General features: G+C 38.2%; 1 protein-coding gene across 7 annotated transcripts in view; it reads right to left on the bottom strand.

The window, feature by feature from the left end:
- Window positions 1–23,029, bottom strand: part of LOC105464933 (pleckstrin homology, MyTH4 and FERM domain containing H2) — a 126,781-nt gene that overhangs the window by 53,936 nt on the left and 49,816 nt on the right. For all 7 annotated transcript variants that reach the window (XM_011713070.3, XM_011713076.3, XM_011713073.3 and 4 more), the window contains 11 exons: window positions 21,184–21,267; window positions 20,464–20,545; window positions 18,331–18,516; window positions 15,108–16,069; window positions 11,649–11,724; window positions 8,998–9,092; window positions 7,869–8,013; window positions 5,289–5,425; window positions 5,085–5,195; window positions 4,840–4,926; window positions 3,054–3,212 (listed from right to left, as the gene is read on the bottom strand). In XM_011713070.3, coding sequence (XP_011711372.1) covers window positions 3,054–3,212; window positions 4,840–4,926; window positions 5,085–5,195; window positions 5,289–5,425; window positions 7,869–8,013; window positions 8,998–9,092; window positions 11,649–11,724; window positions 15,108–16,069; window positions 18,331–18,516; window positions 20,464–20,545; window positions 21,184–21,267 — 2,124 coding nt within the window. The remainder of the gene's footprint in view (window positions 1–3,053; window positions 3,213–4,839; window positions 4,927–5,084; window positions 5,196–5,288; window positions 5,426–7,868; window positions 8,014–8,997; window positions 9,093–11,648; window positions 11,725–15,107; window positions 16,070–18,330; window positions 18,517–20,463; window positions 20,546–21,183; window positions 21,268–23,029) is intronic.

Here is a 23,029-nt window from a genome sequence, read left to right as displayed (position 1 = left end):
AAAGACAAAAATAGCTCTCCACTCCTCTCCATAGGCCCCTCTAGCTTTTTCTCCGAAGGATTTGTTCTTAGTGCAGCTGGCACTGCTTAGAGATTTCTCTTCTCTTCTCTTCTCTTCTCTTCTCTTCTCTTCTCTTCTCTTTCTTTTTGACTGACTTTCATTTGTCACCCAGGCTGGAGTGCAATACTGCAATCACAGCTCATTTCAACCTCCATCTCCCAGGTTCAGGCAATTCTCCTGCCTCAGCCTCCCAAGTAGCTGGGATTACAGGTGCCCACCACCACGCCTGGTTAATTTTTGTATTTTTAGTACAGACGGTTTTTCACCACGTTGGTCAGGCTGGTCTCCAACTTCTGACCTCAGGTGATCTGCCTGCCTCGGCCTCCCAAAGTGCTGGGATTAGAGGTGTGAGCCACTGCTTCGAGACTCTAAGCCTTCATTCATGCTGTCTCCTAGCCTGGAGTACCACCCCTCCGCCCATTCCCATTTGGTATAACTAACTCTCCTACTCCTCCTTGAAGTCTCAGCACTGGTAAATTTCCTCTCAGAAGTCATTCCTGACACATCTCAATAATTGTACTTTACATATATCATTATAAATAAGCTTTTGTCTCCCTCTTTCTCAACAGATTATGAGGCTCTCTGAGGAATGGGACAATGGCCTATTCATCGTAGTATCTTTCAGCACATTGTGCTCCATGTGGTAACTGCATAATAAATTTTCGCTTTTTAAAGAACCGAATTCTTATACAGAAAATGTTCTTCCTAAGCATTAAAATGAAAATTGTAAGAGTGAATGTCTAGAATCAAATTAGTCAAGTTCTTAGCATCTACCTATATTATTCTGTACTCACTAATAACAACGTGACAACCTGAGAAAACTTCCTCCCCTCCAAGGTACTCAAATGCAATTCGATAGTATCTCATATTGCAGCCTGAACGTGAGCTCAGAACAAGTCACTTAGAATAACTGAGGGAAGCTGTTGTCTTATAAGGTTCTGAGGGTGAAAACATGGGGGTGGACAAGCACAAATGGCAGGAAGGAAAGTTAATAAGCATCCTGGCTATAAACCCTAATGATTTAGTCATCTGAGAATCCCATTGACTCATGCTCATTTAAAATGCAATTGTGAAATGGGAAGTGGAGAATCACAGAAACATTACAGGAGCAGAAACTGACATGCCATGCTGATAAAGTAAAAACAAGCAAGCAAACAAAAACCTAATTGTGGGGGAAGTAATAAACCCTTAGCCATGGGATCATCTTAAATTCTCAGGGTTTGATATACATATGTGGTCCTCGAAACAAGAGCATAGCTCATTATTATGAATTACAGTAAGAATGTGATTAAAAGTAGCAGCGTGTTCACTGGAAACGTATTGTGCAAATATTTTGTTCCTAACCCATCAGTAACTAAGAAAACATTGTCACAGTTGTATCTTAGAAAAAACATAGTACATAGTATATCTCTTTGTTTAATGCAATGGTGAATTATTTTTTACCTTTGCTATAGTTGTCAGTCTTTTTAAATATTATGGAATAGCTCCCACCTACATTCCCACATTATTAATAAATATAAACTACACAGTAGCATTGTTCCTCTCCATCTAATTTTCCACCTCTTACATAATCAGAGTACATGAATGAGGAGTGATTATGTGTGTATAAATATTTTATTGTATTTTTAAAAAGTGACCAATAGGACTTTTTAAAACTTAAAAATAATATTAAGTATAAGTCAATACTTATTGTAAAAAAAAAAAAACAGAATTAAGCAAAAATAAAATAAAATTACAGAGATAACCAATATACCTTGGTATATTTCCCATTCAGACATTTTTCTATAAATACTTACAACAAATAAGGGATAATAATGTAACACTGCACTCTACTTATTACCTAACAATATATCATATTTCTATAGCATTAGATATTCTTTTACAACATTTAAAAGGCTGCATAGTAAAGCATTATATGGTTGTACAAACATTTTTTTTAAGCTATACCTTACCCTATGTCTAAGTTGGTCCCAATTTTTGTTTATTATGAATCATGCTGTGCAGGGAATCTTTCTGGGGTAATGGTCATGTTCTGCATCTTAATAGAGTCAACAGTAAATAGCTTTCAAAACTCATCAAACTCTACACTTAAGATCTGTGCATTTCAGATATATTAATCATACCTCGTTTTTTAAAATAGGAAAAGAAACATGCTGCGAGGAACATCTCATAATTAAATCTTTCGCAAATTAAGACCATTTCCTAAGGATAAATTTTTAAAACGGAGATTGCTGGATCAAAGGAGATATATATGAATGTGTGTGTGTGTGTGTGTGTGTGTTTAAAATATTTGATATTGATTTGTTCACTCAAAATTATTGGCTAAGTTAACACTTCAGCCAACATACTGCCAAACTGCCTTGTGGAGTAATACTCTCACTAGCAGATTTATTTTCTACTGCCTCTATAATTGCAGAAACTAGCAGATTTCTTAATCTGTCAATACTAGATTTGAAAATTTGTAAAAATGTCTTACTTTTCACCAGATTTTAAAAAGTGACACCTATTATTTCACTCTGTGCTTTTAAAAAAATTCTGAGTGACAGTAAAATGTTTTTCCATATGCTTATTGATCATTTGTATTCCTTCCAATCTCGATGATCTCTCCTTCTTTCCCATTGAGTCCTTTGTTCCTTTTCCCCCAACTGGTGTTCATTGTTTGCTTACCAGTTAGAAAAAAGTGTTAAATATTAATGATATTAACCAGTTTTCACATGTTTCAAATACCTCCTCAAAGTTTTTCAATCCTTCTTTTAAAAATTCTGCTCATAGAATTTTTAATAGAGCCTTTACATTTTTACATATTATAGTCAAATTTGTCTTCTTTTCATCTTTATAGCTTTTGCCTTGGGCATCATACTTAAAAACACCCTTTCCTATCCCCAGGATCATATAAATATTCAATATATATATGCTCTGACATCCCATTTTCAGCGATCATGGGCTCATGCCCATAGTTGCCCGGGACACTGCTATACACAGGAGGTTCCTACCTTAGTGAGCAATCCCTTCACGGTGGGTTTGCCCTCAGGCTGCAGGGAAAGTGGGTTGGCAGCTTGGACTCGAAGGACATTCTGTAACACTTTAATCCACTCTTCCAATATATTGGGAGAATCTGCAGTCAGATAGTATGTGTGTTTTTCAGTGGTCAACTAGAATGCAACGAGAAAGGTATAGGAAAGAAAATTGTGAAGATTTAGGATTGTTAGCATTTCCTTGTTCATTATTCGAACGTCATCACTTAACATGGAAGCAAACATGCTAAACCTCAAGTCCCAGGTTCTAAATAAATGACTCCATAGCATTTAGAACATTTTAACCACTTTGTGAGAATTACAGCAATTAAATTTTTGTGGAAATAATTTTGTTACTCCAGTTTACTTAATTTTGGGGTTATGATTTTATATCTTGTTTATTTGTCACATTTTCCCTTCCTCGCTTAAATGTGCTACAGGTTCCTACTTTTTTTTTTTTTTTTTTTTTTTGAGACGGAGTCTCTCTCTGTCGCCCAGGCTGGAGTGCAGTGGCATAAGCTCGGCTCACTGCAAGCTCCGCCTCCCGGGTTCACACCATTCTCCTGCCTCAGTTTCCCAAGTAGCTGGGACTACAGGTGCCCGCCACCATACCCAGATAATTTTTTTGAATTTTTGGTAGAGACGGGGTTTCACCATGTTAGCTAGGATGGTCTCGATCTCCTGACCTTGTGATCCACCCACCTCAGCCTCCTGAAGTGCTGAGATTACAGGTGTGAGCCACCATGCTCGGCCAGGTTCCTACTTATTGAAATGAGGAGCAGAATGATTAAAGACTATAATAAAATAACACATTTTTTAGCAACTAAACAAGAGCTTTCTTAATACAAATGAAGAAATCAACTATAAGTAAAATAAGATCTTGCATATAAGAAGAGAAATTCTTGGAACTAACATGTGATTAGATATTATGAACTCAGAATTTTCCAGTCTCAAATTAGCCACATTGCAAATTTTCCAAATATTTCAGAAGCTTACAAATGATTCCTAACTGCCATGACCAAAGCCAAATCTTTCCTTGATTCTCCTTTCTAAATTTTTGAGGGGTTTTCAGGTACAATTCATTGGAAACATTGATAATGTACCTTTCTGGCAAAGTTGTCTTCCACCCTCCAAACAAGCAATATAAGAAAATAATGGTTATTGAAGACATTTCAGAAATAAAGTGTCTGAATTTAAATTACACATACTAGAATATCTCAACAGCCTGTGTTTTAAATTTAACAGATTTCTGGCAAGACTGGCCTTACGTGTGAGTAAAATGGGCAGCAGCTACCCCTACAGTGTGACTTGCTTGGCAGTACAGTCCCTCTGCTCACCAATATATTTCCCACTTAGGTGTTATGGCATCTGAAGTTCATATAAGAACTATCATTTTCAGAGTCTATATTAAAATACAAACATACTTGAATTTCATAGTACATTATATAACTAACATCTTATTGAGAATTCATTTACCAGATAACCCTTCCTTAAAATAGCTTCACAGTTTGATAGCTGAAAATACCTAGGAGATTAAATATGAAGAAAGAAGAGTATAAAGGAAGAAAGGTAAAGTGTGGTGGGAGTCACCCAATACAAACCTAACTTACATTATAGTTTTAACAAAAATCCTTGGAGTTTCACATACTTTCCAGGCATCAAAGTGAATAAAGAAACATTGAATTATCCAATCTCCTTTCCATTAGGTTGGATAATTGAGAATCGAGTTTGGCATGATACAAAAAAAAAAAAAAAAGTTAAGTACCTGAACTGTTTGTTTGTTATCTCCTCTTAAAATACTACAGGAAGCACTAAGTTCAATATGGCCCTGGGGTTTTCTAATTACATCACTCTGTATGAAAGAGAAAAACAAATGGAAAGTGATTAACTTTAACAGTAAAAATAAGAAATGCTTTGTATCATTACTTGCATTATGGGAAGGAAATCAACCAGGCATCTGATTTATAGTTTGAGGAATTACGTTCTAAACAGAAAACATTTTTCACTTACCGGAGATTTGTAGTAAAGTAATTCACCACCTTTAAGAACAAACCACCTCCGCTTCCAAGACTTGACTTTACCACTCATTTTTAATAAATAACCAGATTTTTCCAGTGGTTCCTAATTTTTAAAAGATAGAAAAAAGCATTTTCAGTTTCCTTTTGGAGGCTCAAACTGACTCATTACTTTTTAAAAATCATATTCAATATTTACATTTTTCCCATTATCACTGGAAGATGAGCAAGTTTTTGGGAGCTTCTGCTCTGGCTGTGAGTACTCCGTGTCTGTGGAGTAAGCATCAGGAGGAATAGCATAATCACTTTCAGAAGCCACAGAGGACAGAGACACACCTAAGAGAACAAAGAAAGAAATCAAGTCAGTATTTAATACTGGGGAGGGCCAAACACCGGCTCTGAGTGTTCCTACAGAATGCAATTATTCCTAAACCATAAGCCTCCCTAGACTAGATTTATTCTCATTCCCTTGGCCATAAATAACTTTTTTTTTTCTTTTTTTGAGACAGAGTCTCACTCTATTGCCAGGCTGGAGTGCACTGGTGCAATCTCAGCTCACTGCAACCTCCGCCTCCTGGGTTCAAGTGATTCTCCCGCCTCAGCCTCCCAAGTAGCTGGGGGTACAGGTGCGCGCCACCACACCCAGCCAATTTTTGTATTTTTAGTAGAGATGGGGTTTCACCATATTGGCCAGGATGGTCTTGATCTCTTGACCTCATGATTTGCCTGCCTTGGCCTCCCAACATGAATAACTTTTAAAGCAGAAAACAGAACTAAGGGGTAGGGACTGTCACATAAATCTCTAAGGAAGTGAAAGGAACAGGAATCATATTTTGGTATGATTACAATCACAGCTATTTTACATATATAAAATATATGCAAGAGTCTACTCATGTATCTTTTATTAAAAATTAAAAATATGTGTATTTATACATTGATATATAGGCAAACAAATGTTGAATCTTAATTTATCAAGATTTTCACAATCACATTTTAAATTTCTTAACTTCTGTAATCACTTTTAAAGTAACTTCACATTTAAAAAAAACACAATTCAGTAGTATTTTTTCATTCAAGTTTCATAAACTACTAAGCAGTTTACAGATTTTTAAAATCTTTCATAAAAGAGAAGCAATAAGATTGAAAGATATAAACAATTTCTTTCACTTGCCAGCAGCTATAACATAAAATTCAATGGATCATTTATACAATAATTCATTTGCCTTTACAGAAAACGACTTGGGAGTTGCAAGCCACATTTCGTAGGTCACTACAATTGGACATTTAGAATATATTAAATAAAATCGAGGACTTAGGTAATTATTTATAAAAGTATCCAGCAATTTTTCAAAATATATATTAACATTTAAGGGGCATATTAGAACAATGTCACTCTTGTGACACTACTTTTTATTTGACTCAGACAAGTAACAGTTGCTCTATCTTTATTTTTCATAGAATAAACAAAAATTTAGACCTATAGGGACCTCACAGATTGTCATGGCTAATGCCCTAAGGAGACTAAAGCCCAGAGATTAAAGGATTTGTCCAAAGTCAAAGAGTTAGGCAGGGGCAATGTTGGAACACAAATCTCAGGCTCCCAGGACCAGGGCCAGTGTGCCAGGCACTGTCCTAGATGCTAGGGATAGAGCAAACAACAAAAATATTGGCTCTCATGGAACAGATTCTAGTGGAAGGAGACCACTGACAAACAGGCAGTAGGTGCTATGGAATAATAACAACAGCAGACTAAAGGGAATAAAAAGATCTGGCAACAGAAGAAAGACAAAGGGCTGCAATTTGAGTGATGTGGTCAGGGTGGACCTCACTGAGAAGGCAGCGTTTGCTGACGGAGGTGAGGGAGTCAGCTATACAGACATCTAGGGGAAGAACACCAGCTGGAGGAAACAGCAGTGCCAAGATCCTGAAATGCAAGCATGCCTGTCATGTCCCAGAATAGCAAGAGGGCCAGTGAGGCTGGAGCTGAGTACACAGAAGAAAGGAGATGGGGTCAAGTACATGACCGAATCCTTATATCCATTGTGAGGAGCCACTGCAGTGTTTCCAGCGAAAGTGTGACATAACCTGATTCTGGCCATAGAGGGGCAAGTTGAGAGCAAGAAGACCAGTGGAAGCTCAAAATGTGAATCCTAGGAAGGCTGAGCAGCTCCAGTTGAAGTCGAGGGGACTGGAAGTACCCAGAGGTTCCACGGAACACAGTTTGAAAACCAACAGACACACCATGCTGCATTAAGGGCTTTTCATAAAATACAGATGTCATTTAGTGGAGGTAGATCTCTCTGTAACCGCTACCCACACACAGAATCCACTAAAAATCATAGACATATCCCAAGTAAAGCTTTGGTTGTTCTTCACTTTAACATCAGATTAATTGACAAATTTTAAGGTATATTTTCTGCCAGTTAGCAATGTAACAAATTTAGCTGAAATACGTCTATTTCACAAATTGTCCAAAATGCCAAGAGAGAAACCTCATTTTGGCCAATTATCTCACTTTATTCCAACAATAAAGTGATCTCCCTCTCACAGACAATAAAAGGCTAAAAAAAAAAAAAAAGACTATATAATTTATTTGAAATCACAGAGAATTAAGAAGAGAATTAGGACTGTAAACATATCAGTCATAGGCTAAAGTTCTTTTCACTAGGGTCTGAAGCAAGTTCTTTAATTTAAAAAATATCCTGTTATGGAGATAAAATTCCCAATTAATATTCAGAACGATCTGGAGTTGCCTCATATGCCCGTGATTTTCCCTCACCTCGTTTCATGGCTCTGGGGCTGCCTGGCCCACTCCTACTGCGTGAGTCTGACTCTGACGTCCGGGAGCTGGATCTGGAGCTGTCTTCTTCCTCTGACCCAGATGAGTCATCCAGGAAAGGGCTGCTACTTATTTGGGTCGCCTTCTAAAGAAAAGTGGAACAACCTCCCTGTATTCATCCCTAATGTTACCACTCATCCAAGAAAAGGCTGCTAGTTATTAGGGTCGCCTCCTAAAGAAAAGCGGAACAACCTCCCTGTATCAATCTCTAAGGTTATCACTCTTTTTAGATAACAGAAAGTTTTACAGGAAGAAGTCACAGGATATGATTTTTTTTTTTTTTTAGATGGAGTCTTGCTCTTGTTGCCCAGGCTGGAGCGCAATGGCACGACCTTGGTTCACTGCAACCTCCGCCTCCCAGGTTCAAGGGATTCTCTTGCCTCAGCCTCCTGAGTAGCTGGGATTACAGGTGCCTGTCACGACGCCCGGCTAATTTTTATATTTTTAGTAGAGATGGGGTTTTGCCATGTTGGCCAGGCTGGTCTCGAACTCCTGACCTCGTGATGCGCCCGCCTCGGCTTCCCAAAGTGCTGGAATTACAGATGTGAGCCACCGTGCCCAGCTAGCATATGATTTTTAAAAGGAATTCGGGAATGTATTTTGCTGTTATCAAACTCATCTTGTTAAACCCTGAATTCTAATTAGCAATTATAAAAGATTTCTGAAAATATAAGGTTGTCAATACCTGACAATCCTTCTTTTAATTAATACTTCAAGCAAGCAAGGGGTACCCTGGCATTGATACAAAGATCTGCCTAAATTAGGAGTTTTCATTTACATTATTAATAATATGTCTCCTTTAAACAATTCATGGCCATGGGAAGGTGGGGGAATCAATTACACGGGACACAGCAAAAATTGGCTCAGACCTCTAATATTCTGATAAGTGTCTTCTCCAGACTTTTCCATTGCTTCTTTTTTATGATATGTTAATGTGAACTTGTAAAACTCTCTATAAAGGGAGAGCCTGTGTAAAATGTTAAGAATGGAACCTGGAGCTTGAATTAACAATTTCCTCGATCCAGCATGAAGAGAAGCACATGTTTTAACAATAACAATAATGAGTTACCCCCTTCAAAGTTGTATACACTGGGGTCGTCATGTTCTTGTATATCAGAGATGTATAAAGCCCTGATGTGGTATAGGAAAGGGCTGCAACAGAATCTGAAACAGAAAAACAGGAAACAACATTTTTAAAAAATCTAATTAGCACATTGGTCTTTTTCTTATGAATACAAATTAGTATAATTTCCATTTAAAGAGAAATTGGATTAATACATGATTACTAACTGTATAGTCTACTTTATAGATAATGGCATTTACAGGTTTATTTATACACTTTTTTACATGGTTCGTTATTTCCTCATGTGTGCTAGTTCCCCAACTAGACTGTAAGCTCTTTGAGAGCAAGAACCATAGCTTTTATTTCCTTGGAATCTCCATGCATGCTTTGCTCAGGCTGGGCAGAACTAAGTATTGGCAACTGCTTACCAACCAATTCAGTGAGCAGTACATAGGAAGATATTCTCTGACTATTCATAACCCTATTACCAGCATGGTATCAAAACCACTGTTCTGGTGCGGCATGGTGGCTCACACCTGTAATCCCAGGACTTTGGGAGGCCAAGGCGGTGGATCACTTGAGCCCAGGAGTTTGAGGCCAACCTGGGCAACATGGCAAAACCCTGTTTCTACTAAAAATAAAAATTAGCCAGCCGGGCGCGGTGGCTCAAGCCTGTAATCCCAGCACTTTGGGAGGCCGAGACGGGCGGATCACGAGGTCAGGAGATCGAGACCATCCTGGCTAATATGGTGAAACCCCGTCTCTACTAAAAATACAAAAAACTAGCCGGGCGAGGTGGTGGGCGCCTGTAGTCCCAGCTACTCGGGAGGCTGAGGCAGGAGAATGGCGTAAACCCGGGAGGCGGAGCTTGCAGTGAGCTGAGATCCGGCCACTGCACTCCAGCCTGGGCGACAAAGAGAGACTCCGTCTCAAAAAAAAAAAAAAAAAAATTAGCCAAACATGGTGGCATACACCTGTAACTTCAGTTACTTGGGAGGCTGAGGCACAAGAATTGCTTAAACCCAGGAAGGGGAGGTTGCAGTGAGCCGAGATCATGTCACTGCACTCCAGCCTGGGCGACAGAGCGAGACTTGGTCTTGAACAAAAACAAAAACCAAAACCACTGTTCTTAAGCCTTTGTCAGGTAAATCTGATGCTGAAATATTGGAATATAATTTCCTAGCTGAGTGTAGTGGCTCACACCTGTAATCCTAGCACCATGAGAGGCTGAGGCAGGAGGATTGCTTAAGGCCAGGAGTTTGAGACCAGTCCGGGCAACACAGTGAGACCCCCATCTCCACAAAAAATCTTAAAAAGTATCAAGGCGTGGTGGCGTGCACCTGTCGTCCTAACTAACCAGGAGGCTGAGGCGGGAGGATCTCTTGAGCCCAGGAGTTCAAGGCTGTAGTGAGCTATGATCACACCACTCCACTCCCACCTGGGTGACAGAGTAAAACGCTGCCTCAAAAAAAAAAAAAAAAAAAACAATTTCCTGAATGGAAAGAACTGCAGATAGCTGAACAGGAACTGAATATCAATAGTTACCTCTAACATATGAATTAGTGGTGGAATAGGGAGGAGGTAGTAAAAATAACCACAGGGAAATTTCTTTTTATTCCAGACAGTTCTTGTTGATTGGTTTCATTTTTTATAATGAGCATGCATTGTTTCAATAAGAATTTTTTGGAAGAAATAAAGAAAGGGGAAATGTGTTTTAAATCCTGGCAAAAAAGGACATAGAAGGCTATATTTTTACCATTTTAAACAGCTGAAATGCCACAGTTTCTCTGATTTAGTCTCTCTCAGGTAAAAAAATACACATCAGAGTTGAGTGTATTTGAGTCCCTACACTAAGACGAATTTCAATTTTAAAAGACAAATCAGCAACCCTAGAAATCATTTTTTGAAAGTTTATACAACTCTTTACTCCAATGAATTTAGACATTTAGGAAGTTCTTAGCAAATGAAATAGCAATACAAATCACTTTTCTAAACTTTTCTTATTGTGAACATAAAATATACCATCTTAATCTTTTTTTTTTTTTTTTTTTTGAGACACAGTCTTGCTTTGTCGCCCAGGCTGGAGTGCAGTGGCACTATCTCTGCTCACTGCAAGCTCCACCTCCCGGGTTCACGCCATTCTCCTGCCTCAGTCTCCCGAGTAGCTGGGACTATAGGCGCCCGCCACCATGCCTGGCTAATTTTTTAGTATTTTTAGTAGAGATGGGGTTTCACTGTGTTAGCCAAGATGGTCTTCACCTCCTGATCTCATGATCTGCCTGCCTCAGCCTCCCAAAGTGCTGGGATTACAGGCATGAGCCACCATGCCTGGCCCATCTTAATCATTTTGAAGTGTACAGTTCAGTAATGTTAAGTGTATTCACACTGTTGTAAAACAGACCTATAGAACTTTTTCATTTTGCAAATCTGAAACACTATACCCAGTAAACAATAAATTCGCTTCTCCACGCACACCCTGCCCCTGGTAACCACCATTCTACTTTCTGTTTCTATGAATTTGACCCTTTAAATACCTCCTTTAGGTGGAATCATACAGTATTTCTCTTTTTGTGACTGTACCATGTATTTGTATTATACTATCCCTTAGCACAAAGTCCTCAAGGTTCATCCAGGTGGCAGCATGTGAAAGCACTTACTTTTATTAACATTCTCCATATTGAAGGCCTCAGACATTCGAATACCTGATTTGGCTACAGCATAAATTCTGCTTTCCTAGTGTAAAAGAGAGAGTTTGAACAGGGTATTTAAAGCCAAAAAAAAAAAAGATTATGTTCAATACACATGTTTTTCATTTGTTCTTCATTTAAGATTCACTAGAGTACAGCATTATTATAAAACCATCATCGGTGCCAACTAAAATATGCCATTGTGAATAGTACTGCAGAGATTTTTCTCCATCTGTTAATTATTCCATTATTTATCTTTTTCCCACATTTTTGTTTTATAAATTCTTTTGAAGATGTGAGAAAAAGTAAGAGAAAGCTTCTTCACAATCACTGACTACACATAAACACCACCTTTAATATCCTTAGCATTCTAGAATATGGTTGGCGGTGGGGAGAAAAACCATGAATGGCTATAACATTAAGCTAGAAACCACTCCCAATAATTGATTACACATAAACACCACTTTTAATATTCTACTGTTCTGGAACATGGTTAAACAAAGAAAGGAAAAGCGTGAAGTCAGAAGTCATACACAGAGTAGCATTAAATGCTATCACCTTCCTATATCAATGTACATTTCACTCAAGTAGAAGCGATACCTAAAGTCAAACAAGAAATGAATATGAGAATTGCAATGGAATTTATATTATCTTGTTCCAAAAGTAGAATTTTGTTTTCTCTTCTCTTCTGAGAAATCTCTGAAACAGGTACTGGACAGGTTATTAGCCCTGCCCCCTTGAGAAAAGGGACCACAGGCAGTTCCTAATGCATATAGCAACATGTCCTGAATTTTGTAATGGGTCTAACTCGGACACAGTTGACCGTCCAGGAAATAGTGGGCAACTAAGGCCATCCTCTTCAGCACAGCCATTGGCCTAAGAGGTAACTGGCATGAAATCGCTGACTATCAGGGACATTTTAGATTGAAAAATGTCTGGCTGAATGAATCAGATGCAGTTTCTTTGAGCGTGAGATACACACACACACAGACAGCAACAGAAAGACATATAACAATAAGGCAGTAAGCAGGAGACGGAGGCAGTCTGAAGCCCTAGGAGAGTGGGGGAAAGTAGTTAGTAGTGGAATTCAAGAGAGGGGACTGGAGGCCTGGGAGGACAAGCTGACTCACTGGGAACAGGGGCAATGGATGTCACTTGTTTCTGGCAGAGGTACTGCTGACTCATCACAAGTTGTCCCTCTAGAGTGACTGTTGTAATTTGCATGGTATTCTAGTTCAATAAGGATAGGCTATGCCTTAAAATAAACTCTTAGAAATTCTTAAAACAAACATATTTATTGAGGTAACTAGAATACATCTCTTTTCCTTGAAACCTGAAAATACCTAACAAACACAGAAATAAAATCTTAGACTTGGCCAGTCTGCTGGAAGGCTTTTGAAAAGCAATACTACTTTTTCAGGACTGAATAGTTTCAGGAGAGTAAGAGAAGACAAAGTGGGAAAAAAAAAAAAAAAAAAAAGTAGTAGAATGGGTTGCCAAATAAAACGAACTTAAAAGCCTAATCTAAATCTCTGAAAATCTCAACATCATAAGATAGGCAAGATTTCAATTTCTCACTGCCTAAAGTATAACATAATTGGAATTCCAGAGATTCACATGACATTAACTTCCCCTTTCCTGTGCTATCCAAAATTTAGTAATAAACTACAGAAGGTTTCATGTGGATATTGAAATAAAATGTCCTCTTGAAAGCAAATAAGAACACATATATCTTAAGGTCTGAATTTATATTAGAAAAACATGTCTGCCCTAATTTGCTTAAAACTGCATCAGTCACAAAATTAAAAAATATAATAATAAAAGAACATGACACCAAAAACCAAAAAAGTCTTGCAACCCAGATGTTTCTCTGGAGGTCAAAGGTTAGGTCAAAGGTTAAACTATGCCAGTATGTGAAGAAAAACTTAAATCTATAAAACAGATGATTTCAGGCCAGGTGCAGTGGCTCACGCCTGTAATCCCATTATTTGGGAGGCTAAGGTGGGTGGATCACCTGGAGTCAGGAGTTCAAGACCAGCCTGGCCAACATGGTGAAACCCCATCTCTACTAAAAATACAAAAAAATCAGCCGGGTGTGGTGGCAAACACCTGTAGTTCCAGCTACTTGGGAGGCTAAGGCAGGAGAATTGCCTGAACCCGGGAGGCAGAGGTTGCAGTGAGCTGAGATGGTGCCATTGCACTCCAGCCTGTGAGACAAGAGTGAAACTCCACCTCAAAAATAAATAAATAAAAAAAAATAAAAATTAAAATTAAACAGATCATTTCATTTTATTTCAAATATAGGATTTTTTTTTTTTTAGTCTAGCAATGTTATCCTACTAATAGTCAATGTTTCAATGGAAGAAGATTTAATCTATACTAGGTCTGTAGAAAGATGCTTTGGAAACCAATGGCTATATAAGCTCAAAAAGGAAATTAAATTTATCTTAAAGCCAATCAGATAAATGACTAAGTTCAAAAACTGATGACTAACAAGAGTATCCTGGTTCAGAATTCACCCAAAATATCACAGTTAGGGGGAACCCTTCTTTCCTACCCCCAACGTTTTCTTCCACATGGAGGAACCTCCAGTAATTGAACACTGCTGATCCCTCTCTACCTATTCACTTTCCCCTCCCCAAGAGGAAGAGTGGCTTAATGTGATTGGTAAGCTGAGAAGGAGAAACTGGGCACGCAGAGCCTGGCAGCTTCCTCTCCCCTTTCTCTTGAGAAATAGCTGCCTGCAGAAAACAACCATCTGTTCTGTTTTTCAAGGTGGTAAGTTTTAGAGGGACACGGCTTCACTGGCAGAATCCTGTGGTGGTCCAGGGCTTCCTGGGAATGGGTGAATCTTTGGTTCAGTATTAGAAAGCTCATTTGCCCACTAATTCTCTAAAATTAGTTTTATCAGTAAATAAGGTAATATCTTGATCTCCCATCTGTCTTGTCATTATCTTATTTCTTAATTGATTCAGAACTCAGTGAGGGAAGAGAAGAAATTGTAGTCTAAAAACTGGAAAATGTCAGAACAAAGCTGGATTTGAAAGGAAACAAGAAAAGACAAAGTAAAACTTGAAAATGAGTATGGACACTTTGGGAGGCCGAGGCAGGAGAAACACTTGAGGTCAGGAGGTCAAGATCAGCCTGACCAACATGGCGAAACCCTGTCTTTACTAAAAATACAAAAACTAGCCAGGCGTGGTAGCGCATGCCTGTAGTCTCAGCTACTCAGGAGGCTGAGGCAGGAGAATCACTTGAACCCGGGAGGTGGAGGTTGCAGTGAGCTGAGATTGCGCCACTGCACTCCAGCTTGGGCAACAGAGCGAGACTCCTTCTCAAAAAAAAAAAAAAAAAAAAGAAAGAAAGAAAGAAAAATGAGTGTTGAGAAAAAAACTACTGTGTATGTGCTACGTGCAGCGATATAATTACCCAAGAAGGAAAACGGTGCAGGGGAGGAGTTGGAGGTTTGCTGCACGCCGCCTTCTTTACTGAGTCACAGTTTTCCTGGTCATCTGAATTTGGAGAGTCCAAGAAGTCATAGGAAAATAATCCATCATCACAACTCGTGTCCATATTCTCTAAAACTTCTGCACTGTCACCATCAACTAGATCAAGATCAGTTTCCTGAGGTCTCAGTGGTCGTATCATGCTTATAGCATTTCTATTTGTACCACACATCCTGTCGGAGCTTAACTGTGGCTGGCTTAAGTGCCTTTTGGCGAGTGCTACACTTATACTGAAAACATTAGGAATCCTTAACTTTGGGGGTGGCAGGTGTGATGAAGGCACTAATTGTGTTCCTTTTCCAGAGAGTGAGTTAGGATGCTTTGGCATTAAAGCTGGGGTCAAAATAGGGCTTGGGGTGTTGGCCTCACTCGATGAAGATGAATAATCAAGTCTCTGAGATTGAAATTTTTTATTCAGTTCATCCGAGGAACTATCTTGCTCCTTTTTACTCGATTCAGAATTTCCCTTTCCGAGAGGACTATTTAGAGCTTTCCACTGTGCCTCCTGCTGCCAAGAATATAGCTTCTTGTGTTCTGGTCTCTTTATGCCAAAAGTCTCTTCCTCAAATATAGAGCTGCTGTCATCAGATGCTGTCAGATACATTTCACTCCCCATCCTGCTACACTGGACCCCTTCCTCAGATGTGTGACTAGAGAGGGTGGATGTACATCTGGACTTGGATCTTCCTTTGTTCCCGTCTTCCTCATCAGAACTCCAGTCACTCACTGGAGCCCCAGAATTCTGGGAGACACCACCCTCTGTGGCAAAGCTTGTTCTTGTTTTCCGATTCTGTTCCGAGCCACAAGGGGTTGGATGCAATGTTCTCTGGCCTCTGTTGTTTTCTAGAACTTGGTTATCAACAGACTTTTCTGGAATTTCCATTTCTAGAAAAGGATACATCATATCAGCATGCTGCCTTTAAGAATATAATATTTCTGTACATTTAGCTTTATGTAGATACACTGTAGAAATTGACACTGTAGAAATTAGCTGGGTGCAGTGGTGTGTACCTGTAGCACAGGTACTACACCACTGAGGCTGAGGCAGGATGATTGCTTGAGCCCAGGAGCTGAAGGCTGCAGTGAACTATGATCAGCCACTGCACTCCAGCCTGGGTGACAGAGCAAGACCCTGCCTCTACTTTTTTATTAAAGGAATAAACCAAAAATTTCATATAAATCATTTACATTATCCTGTGTTAGTCTTACATCTTTTTTAAACATAAGTTTTTGAAAACTATAAGCTTTATATAAAACTCAGAGCCCTAACATGTCAATATAATAGTTTCCAAATTGGTTTTTACAAAAAAAACCATGTTGGGGGAAAAAAAACTGAGAGAGTCTAAAGAGAGATAATACAAGAAGCAAAATGTGAAACAGGGCAACTTTGACTATCAAAGAAAGCAATCACCAAAAAAATGAACAGCATGAATTCTATTTTAGAAGCAAAGAAAATGACACCTCCTTTCAACTAAATATTTAAATTATAATAAAGTAAATTTAAGCATAATAAATACAAAGCTATAGTTTAAGAAACAAACCTTGCACCAAACTTTGGTACACTGAGATATGTAAAATCGTGAAGAAAATTAAACACAGAAAAGCCTTCCTTGCTCTACTTTTGGTTTAATCGTAACTACAAAATGTGTTTTTATAATAAGAATAACACTTTTTAAAAATATCTTTAGATACGGCTTATTTTTATGTATAACATAATTAACAGAATGAACCATTGACTTCATAAACAAGGAATTAAACTTTTAGACTGAAGTGTAGAAAAGAAACTGAAAACATGAAAACATAGACAGGACCTTCATAATTAAGGAACTAGAGGCTGAACAAATAAACTCTAAAATTTGGTATTAGGCAGTTTGTTAAATCTGCAAATAAGCAAGAGCATCAGTACAGGCAACCTCAGCTGTACCTGACTGTTAGAAAAAGGGAAGGAAATGAAAATGGCTTCTCCAAAGGAGGAAAAAAGGTGCAAGTAGGCCGGGTGCAGTGGCTCACACCTGTAAATCCAGCACTTTGGGAGGCCAGGACTGGCAGACTGCTTGAGCCCAGGAGTTCAAGGCCAGCCTGGGTAATATGGTGAAACCCCATCTCTACAAAAAATACAAAAATTAACTGGGCATGGTGGCATGTGTCTGTAGTCCCGGCTACTAGGGATGCTGAGGTGGGAGGATCGCTTGAGTCCGGGAGGTCAAGGCTGCAGTGAGCTGTGATCATGCCACTACACTCCAGCCTGGGAGACACAGTGAGATCCTGTCTAAAAAAAAAAAAAGAGAGACAGAAGAGAAGAGCAAAGTAAGTAATGGCATGAAAGCAAGGAGCAAAGGAGCCTTCTGATTGGAAAATATATCATTTTCAGAATTTCATAACCAAGCATAGACACAACTTTTACCATTATACTTTTTCTCTTCTGGGGGAAGGAACTTGGAGTTGAAAGTAGAGAGGATGAAAACTCAGGTCTCTCTAAAATATCTGGGGAAAGTCAACAAAAGAGATTGTGCTAGAGGTGGCAAAGCCAACAGCTGCAATGAAGCAAAATTTAGAGAGATTTTTTTCTTTTTTTTTTGATAGAAGTGCTTCAAGACGAAAAGAAGAAGAGTAGAAATCTGTATACAGGACCAGGGTTTAAATATCTAGGAAAACATTTTCTTCTTTGAAGGATTAACGGAAAACCAAAGCAGTTATTAATTTATCCTCTAGGGTTTTTTCTTTATAAGTTTGCTACGCCAATGTTTAATTTCATGTGTAATATTAGGTAATGTTTTATATTTTAAATAAATAATGAATAGGAAATTCACAGTTCTAATCTGAAACTCTGCTAAAACAAGTACAGCATCTTGTAGGCGGGACTGTAAACTTCTTAATTTTAAATACCCCCTTCCACCTACAGCAGGAAATAAATATTAAGAAGGAAAAATCAGTTTCTCCTACGCGTCACTGGCAAAGGCTCTCAGAAAACACAAAGTAATTAGATACACAAAGTTAAATGCTGTATTTCTCTTTAGAAACATTCTGATAAAATATCAAATTGTCAGAAAAAAATAAGGAAAATTAAGCTGTATTTGGATTAATCTTAGCAAATGATTTTTCCTTTTTAAAAAATGCCACAATCAATTCCTGTAGTCCATAAATACCTTCCATGTCTTTTCCTTCAGTGAACTCAGGTTCTTTCGATGATATCTTGCTCATTTCCTCAGATTTTACTACTTGAGGAGGACTCCTTGCTCGAGATAAAAAGCACCCAAAGGTCAAACTGCTCAGGCGCTGGCCTTCCGAAAGCTTTAGTGTAGAGACAGTGGACGACTTCTTTCCTTGAACTTCTACAACGTCATTAATCAAAATTAAGATTTGAATTTTTTATGAAAGTTTGTTACACATAGAACCAAGGCATATAAAAACTTGAACAAATCACTCTTTCTGCCAGAAAAAAAGCCTAAAGGTCATCTTTACTGATGTACAATAACATGGAACCTTCAATGACAAGTATCACATCCCAATGTTTAAATTCTGTTTTATATATTTTGAATGTTCAAAATATTTTTAACTGAAGAAAGAAAAATAATCCCTTTAAGAGTAGTTAGTTCTAAGCAACAACAAAACACAAACAGATTATAAATAACTAGAGAGCTCTAGCTTCCTGCAGAGTCAAGTATTGACAAATACCAGTTCAGGGTTGGTAAAATGTGCACAGTATGCCACTGTGAAGAAAAAGAAACTGAGGACCTGGTTGCTGAAACAACCAAAGGAACCTTGGATCATCCTTGGGGCAAACCAACCCATGATAACTGTAATGACTTCTGCTTATCTTAGTTTTCAGTCATGAGAAAAAAGCAGATGGGGAGGTTTGGTCTATGGTAACCACAATATAAAGAGCTTTAATCACTTCTTTGGAGAAAAAAATAAAAGAGGAGATGGGTAAAGAATTTAGATAGCTAGTGAAGTGATTAGGTCAGCACCTAATCACGAATTTAATTCATCTCTTGGACTTTATTATTATTTATTTATTTTTGAGACAGGGTCTCTCTTTGTTGCTCAGGCTGGAGTACAGTGACATGATCATGGCTTACTGCAGCCCCAAACTCCCGGGCTCAAGCAATCCTCCCACCTCACCTCCCGAACAAGCCCCCACATAGCTGAGAGTATAGGTGTGTGCCACCATGGCCAGCTAATTAAAAAAAATTTTTTGTAGCAATGGGGTCTCACTATATTGCCCAGGCTGGTCTCAAATTCCTGGCCTCAAGCAGTCCTCTCACCTTGGCCTCCCAAAATGCTGGGATTACAGGAGTGAACCACTGCACCCGGCCCAGTGACCCAGTCAAAAGTTAGAAATAATTTTGGAGATACATGTTTTTTAAAATAGACCAATCTCACCACCGATATTCTTGAGTTTATCAGCAGATTATCAATTGATTCTCCCAACTGACTGGATTCAAACCCTCATCTAGAAGATCCATATGGGGAAAGGATTAGAACACTGGTGATCCATGAACGAACTGAGTTGTGACATTTGCATGCAAGTAACCACCAGCTCAGGCATCTAAGAACACACAGAAGTGCCTCAGAGCTGCCCTCAAATAATGCCAAGTTCAGTAATGTCTTCGGCATGTGTGATGCCAAGAAGCCTCCTCCAAAGTCTTCAATGCAGCTACAAATGTATATTTGTGACTCTCCTAATCCCCATTAAAAGGTCTATTCTCTAAGGTCAAAATTCAAGTTTTCTTGAACTTTTGGAGTACATGTCTCTCTGATACGACTACCTGTAACTCACTATCTTGTGTGGTAAAGTCCCCTATATTCTTTCAAGAAAACAGGGATATGTAGCACTACATCACTTAGAAGGAGCAAAATGTCCTCACCATTAGAGATTAGTACCCATCATCCATGATGTCTGACCTCCCAGGCTAATGTCACTATACAGTACTTTTAGCAAGGCGGACTCTCCGGAACTTAGTGTGCTTCTAAAAAGTGTAGCGATGGAAGGCCTTTTAGAATAGAGAGGGGCGAAATTAGTATTTGGTCATGTTTTTCTGATCTGTGTAGTGACCACTTTGGTAGACATCATCAATTCCATCTCTTTTTTGCCTTCTGCTTTCAGGCCCAACATTCGCTTGGGTGCAGGAGTTCTGGTTTGTTTAGAAATTCTCTTTCATTTTATGACAACAGCTTCTTGGATGATATCCATAATTGCATCTTTAAAACATCAAAAAAAGTAAAAGCCTATATAGTCAAATAAATCCAACTAAGCTATCTTAGTAAAGTTTTTGTACCTTGTAGTTTCGACTGCATTGTTCTTATCTCTTCAGTTTGGTTTTGGTTGATCAAACGAAGATTCTGATTCTCCAGTTCCAGCTAAAAGAACATAATGGTATTCTTTTCACAAAGAGATAACATTATAAAAATGTACTAATAAATTAAAATATTAGAAAATGTTAATATTTAGTTTCTCTACATGTGTAAGCAAAATACAAAGGAAATGATAAACAAATATCAGATTAATTTATCAGAATAGGCTATCAACCTAGATAATTATGGTATCAATATTTACATTTTTCAGAACTAAGAGTTTTAAATGTTTTCACCCCTTATGCCTTTTCCACTGTAAAATTATTTTAAAGGAAACAATTTCAGCTTTAAACTGCCATAAAAATGAAAATGTGTGCTTCTCAGCTACCAAATACATTAATTTTATGAGATATAGACATATGTCCTATTATTATTTGAAATTAATCAGAACTAAAATTAACTTATCAGAATAAAGTTATTTACAGTTTATTATACATCATCATGAGTCTATTAATATGTTTAATTTTAAAAATACACCGGATATTAAAACAAAAGCTACCTATATCTCAAGTTTATCAAAAGACAACAGTATCACCAACCGATCAAAATTTTTTGTTTTACTCAGAGTAATCATATATTCTGATGATGTATCAATTCAAAAGAAGTAAAAGGTAAAGAAAAGGAAAACATATAGCAATAAATACCTCATTTAATTTAACCGTTACCCACTCTTTGATCTTAGCTGCTTTCTCTTCTATTATTTTAGCTTCTTGTATTCTTATTTGTTTCTGAAATAACAATAGCAATTTGTTTAGTTCAAACATAAATGCAATGGTCTGGAAATGTTATACCATAAATATACAAGGCAAATCCACTTAAAACTTGTTTCCAAGTTACTATATCTACTTTCAAATTACCAAATAAATTTTTAAAAGAAAAAATTATTCAGTAGATACAAAAAGAAACCACAAAGCCATATGCACATATTACTAGTTTTAGCAACCGCTATTCTCTTTCTCTGAAAGATCATACACTGAAGTCAATCCACTGAATTTATCAACAAAATAAGCCATTTTCTGGAAATGTTCTAGGATTTAGAGCAGTAACACAGGGGTCAACCACGTTGGGGAGAAGAGAATAAGACTCTCCTTAGGGGCATGGCTTTTTTTTCCCCCTCAAATACTAGCTTTCAAAGATCCAAGAAAAATAAACATAGTGAAATTCTAGCTCTCATTTACCAGCCTTAAAATCTGGCTATGGTCACAAAACTACTGAGAATGTGACTACCAAATAAATCACAATAGGCAGGGTCTAGGGGTGGTAGAAAGCTGAAAACCACTGACCTAAAGAAACACTGGTCTTTATCAAGAAATGGGAAAAAAAAAATGCTGAAAATAAACAACACATTTAACAAAACGATTTCATAGTGGTCATATTTAAATGATGTTAAGTGACCATTAAGTACATAACCCCAAAGCAATTTTTTCCTAATACATTATTATTATTATTATTTATTTATTTATTTATTTATTTATTTTTGAGACGGAGTCTCACTCTCTCACCCAGGCTGGAGTGCAGTGGCTTGACCTCGGCTCACTGCAAGTTCCGCCTCCCAGGTTCACGCCATTCTCCTGCCTCAGTCTCCCAAATAGCTGGGACTACAGGTGCCCGCCACCACGCCCGGTTAATTTTTTGTATTTTTAGTAGAGACGGGGTTTCACCGTGTTAGCCAGGATGGTCTTGATCTCCTGACCTCATGATCCGCCCACCTCGGCCTCCCAAAGTGCTGGGATTACAGGCATGAGTAGTACATTTTTTAAACTAGATTACTTGATTCCAATAAAGTGGTTCAAAAATGGTATACACGTTTCTAAGCAGAAGGATTGGCATCAAATATAAATATTTAAAATGTAATGTTCTATGAACATTTCCAACACTAACAGTCTGAAGCAAAGATTGGTTGCAAACAATTTACAGACATACCTGCTGATAACCAGATGCTCCCAACTTAAATACTACGTTTAAACTCTAACTTTTGGCCGGGCATGGTGGCTGGCGCCTATAATCCCAGCAGGTTGGGAGGCTGAGGTGGGCGGATCACCTGAGGTCAGGAGTTCAAGACCAGACTGGCCAACATGGCAAAACCCTGTCTCTATTGAAAAACAAAATACAAAAATTAGCTGGGCATTGTGGTGTATGCCCGTAGACCCAGCTACTCGGGAGGCTGAGGCACAAGAATCGCTTGAACCTGGTGGCGGGGGGGTTGCGGAGGTTGCAGTGAGCTGAGATGGAGCCGCTGCACTCCAGCTTGGTTGACAGAGCGAGACTCTATCTGAAATAAATAAATAAACTCAAATGTTTGAATATTAAGGAGCATTCTCACATCCAAAAAGTGTTAGATCTTGCCTGGAATCACTCTGAACTTAAAGGATTGCCATTTTACTTGCACCTTTCACCAATAAATGTGATGCAATCCTATGAGTTGACCGAATAAGCAAGATTCCTCCCCAAATATAGAAATTTAGGCTCTCTCTTTTTAATCTTTGTGAT

This window comes from Macaca nemestrina, chromosome 13, assembly GCF_043159975.1.
Source record: "Macaca nemestrina isolate mMacNem1 chromosome 13, mMacNem.hap1, whole genome shotgun sequence".
Taxonomy (NCBI): Eukaryota; Metazoa; Chordata; class Mammalia; order Primates; family Cercopithecidae; genus Macaca; species Macaca nemestrina.
Note: the sequence above shows the minus strand (reverse complement) of the source record. Positions and strands in the feature narration are given on the sequence as shown.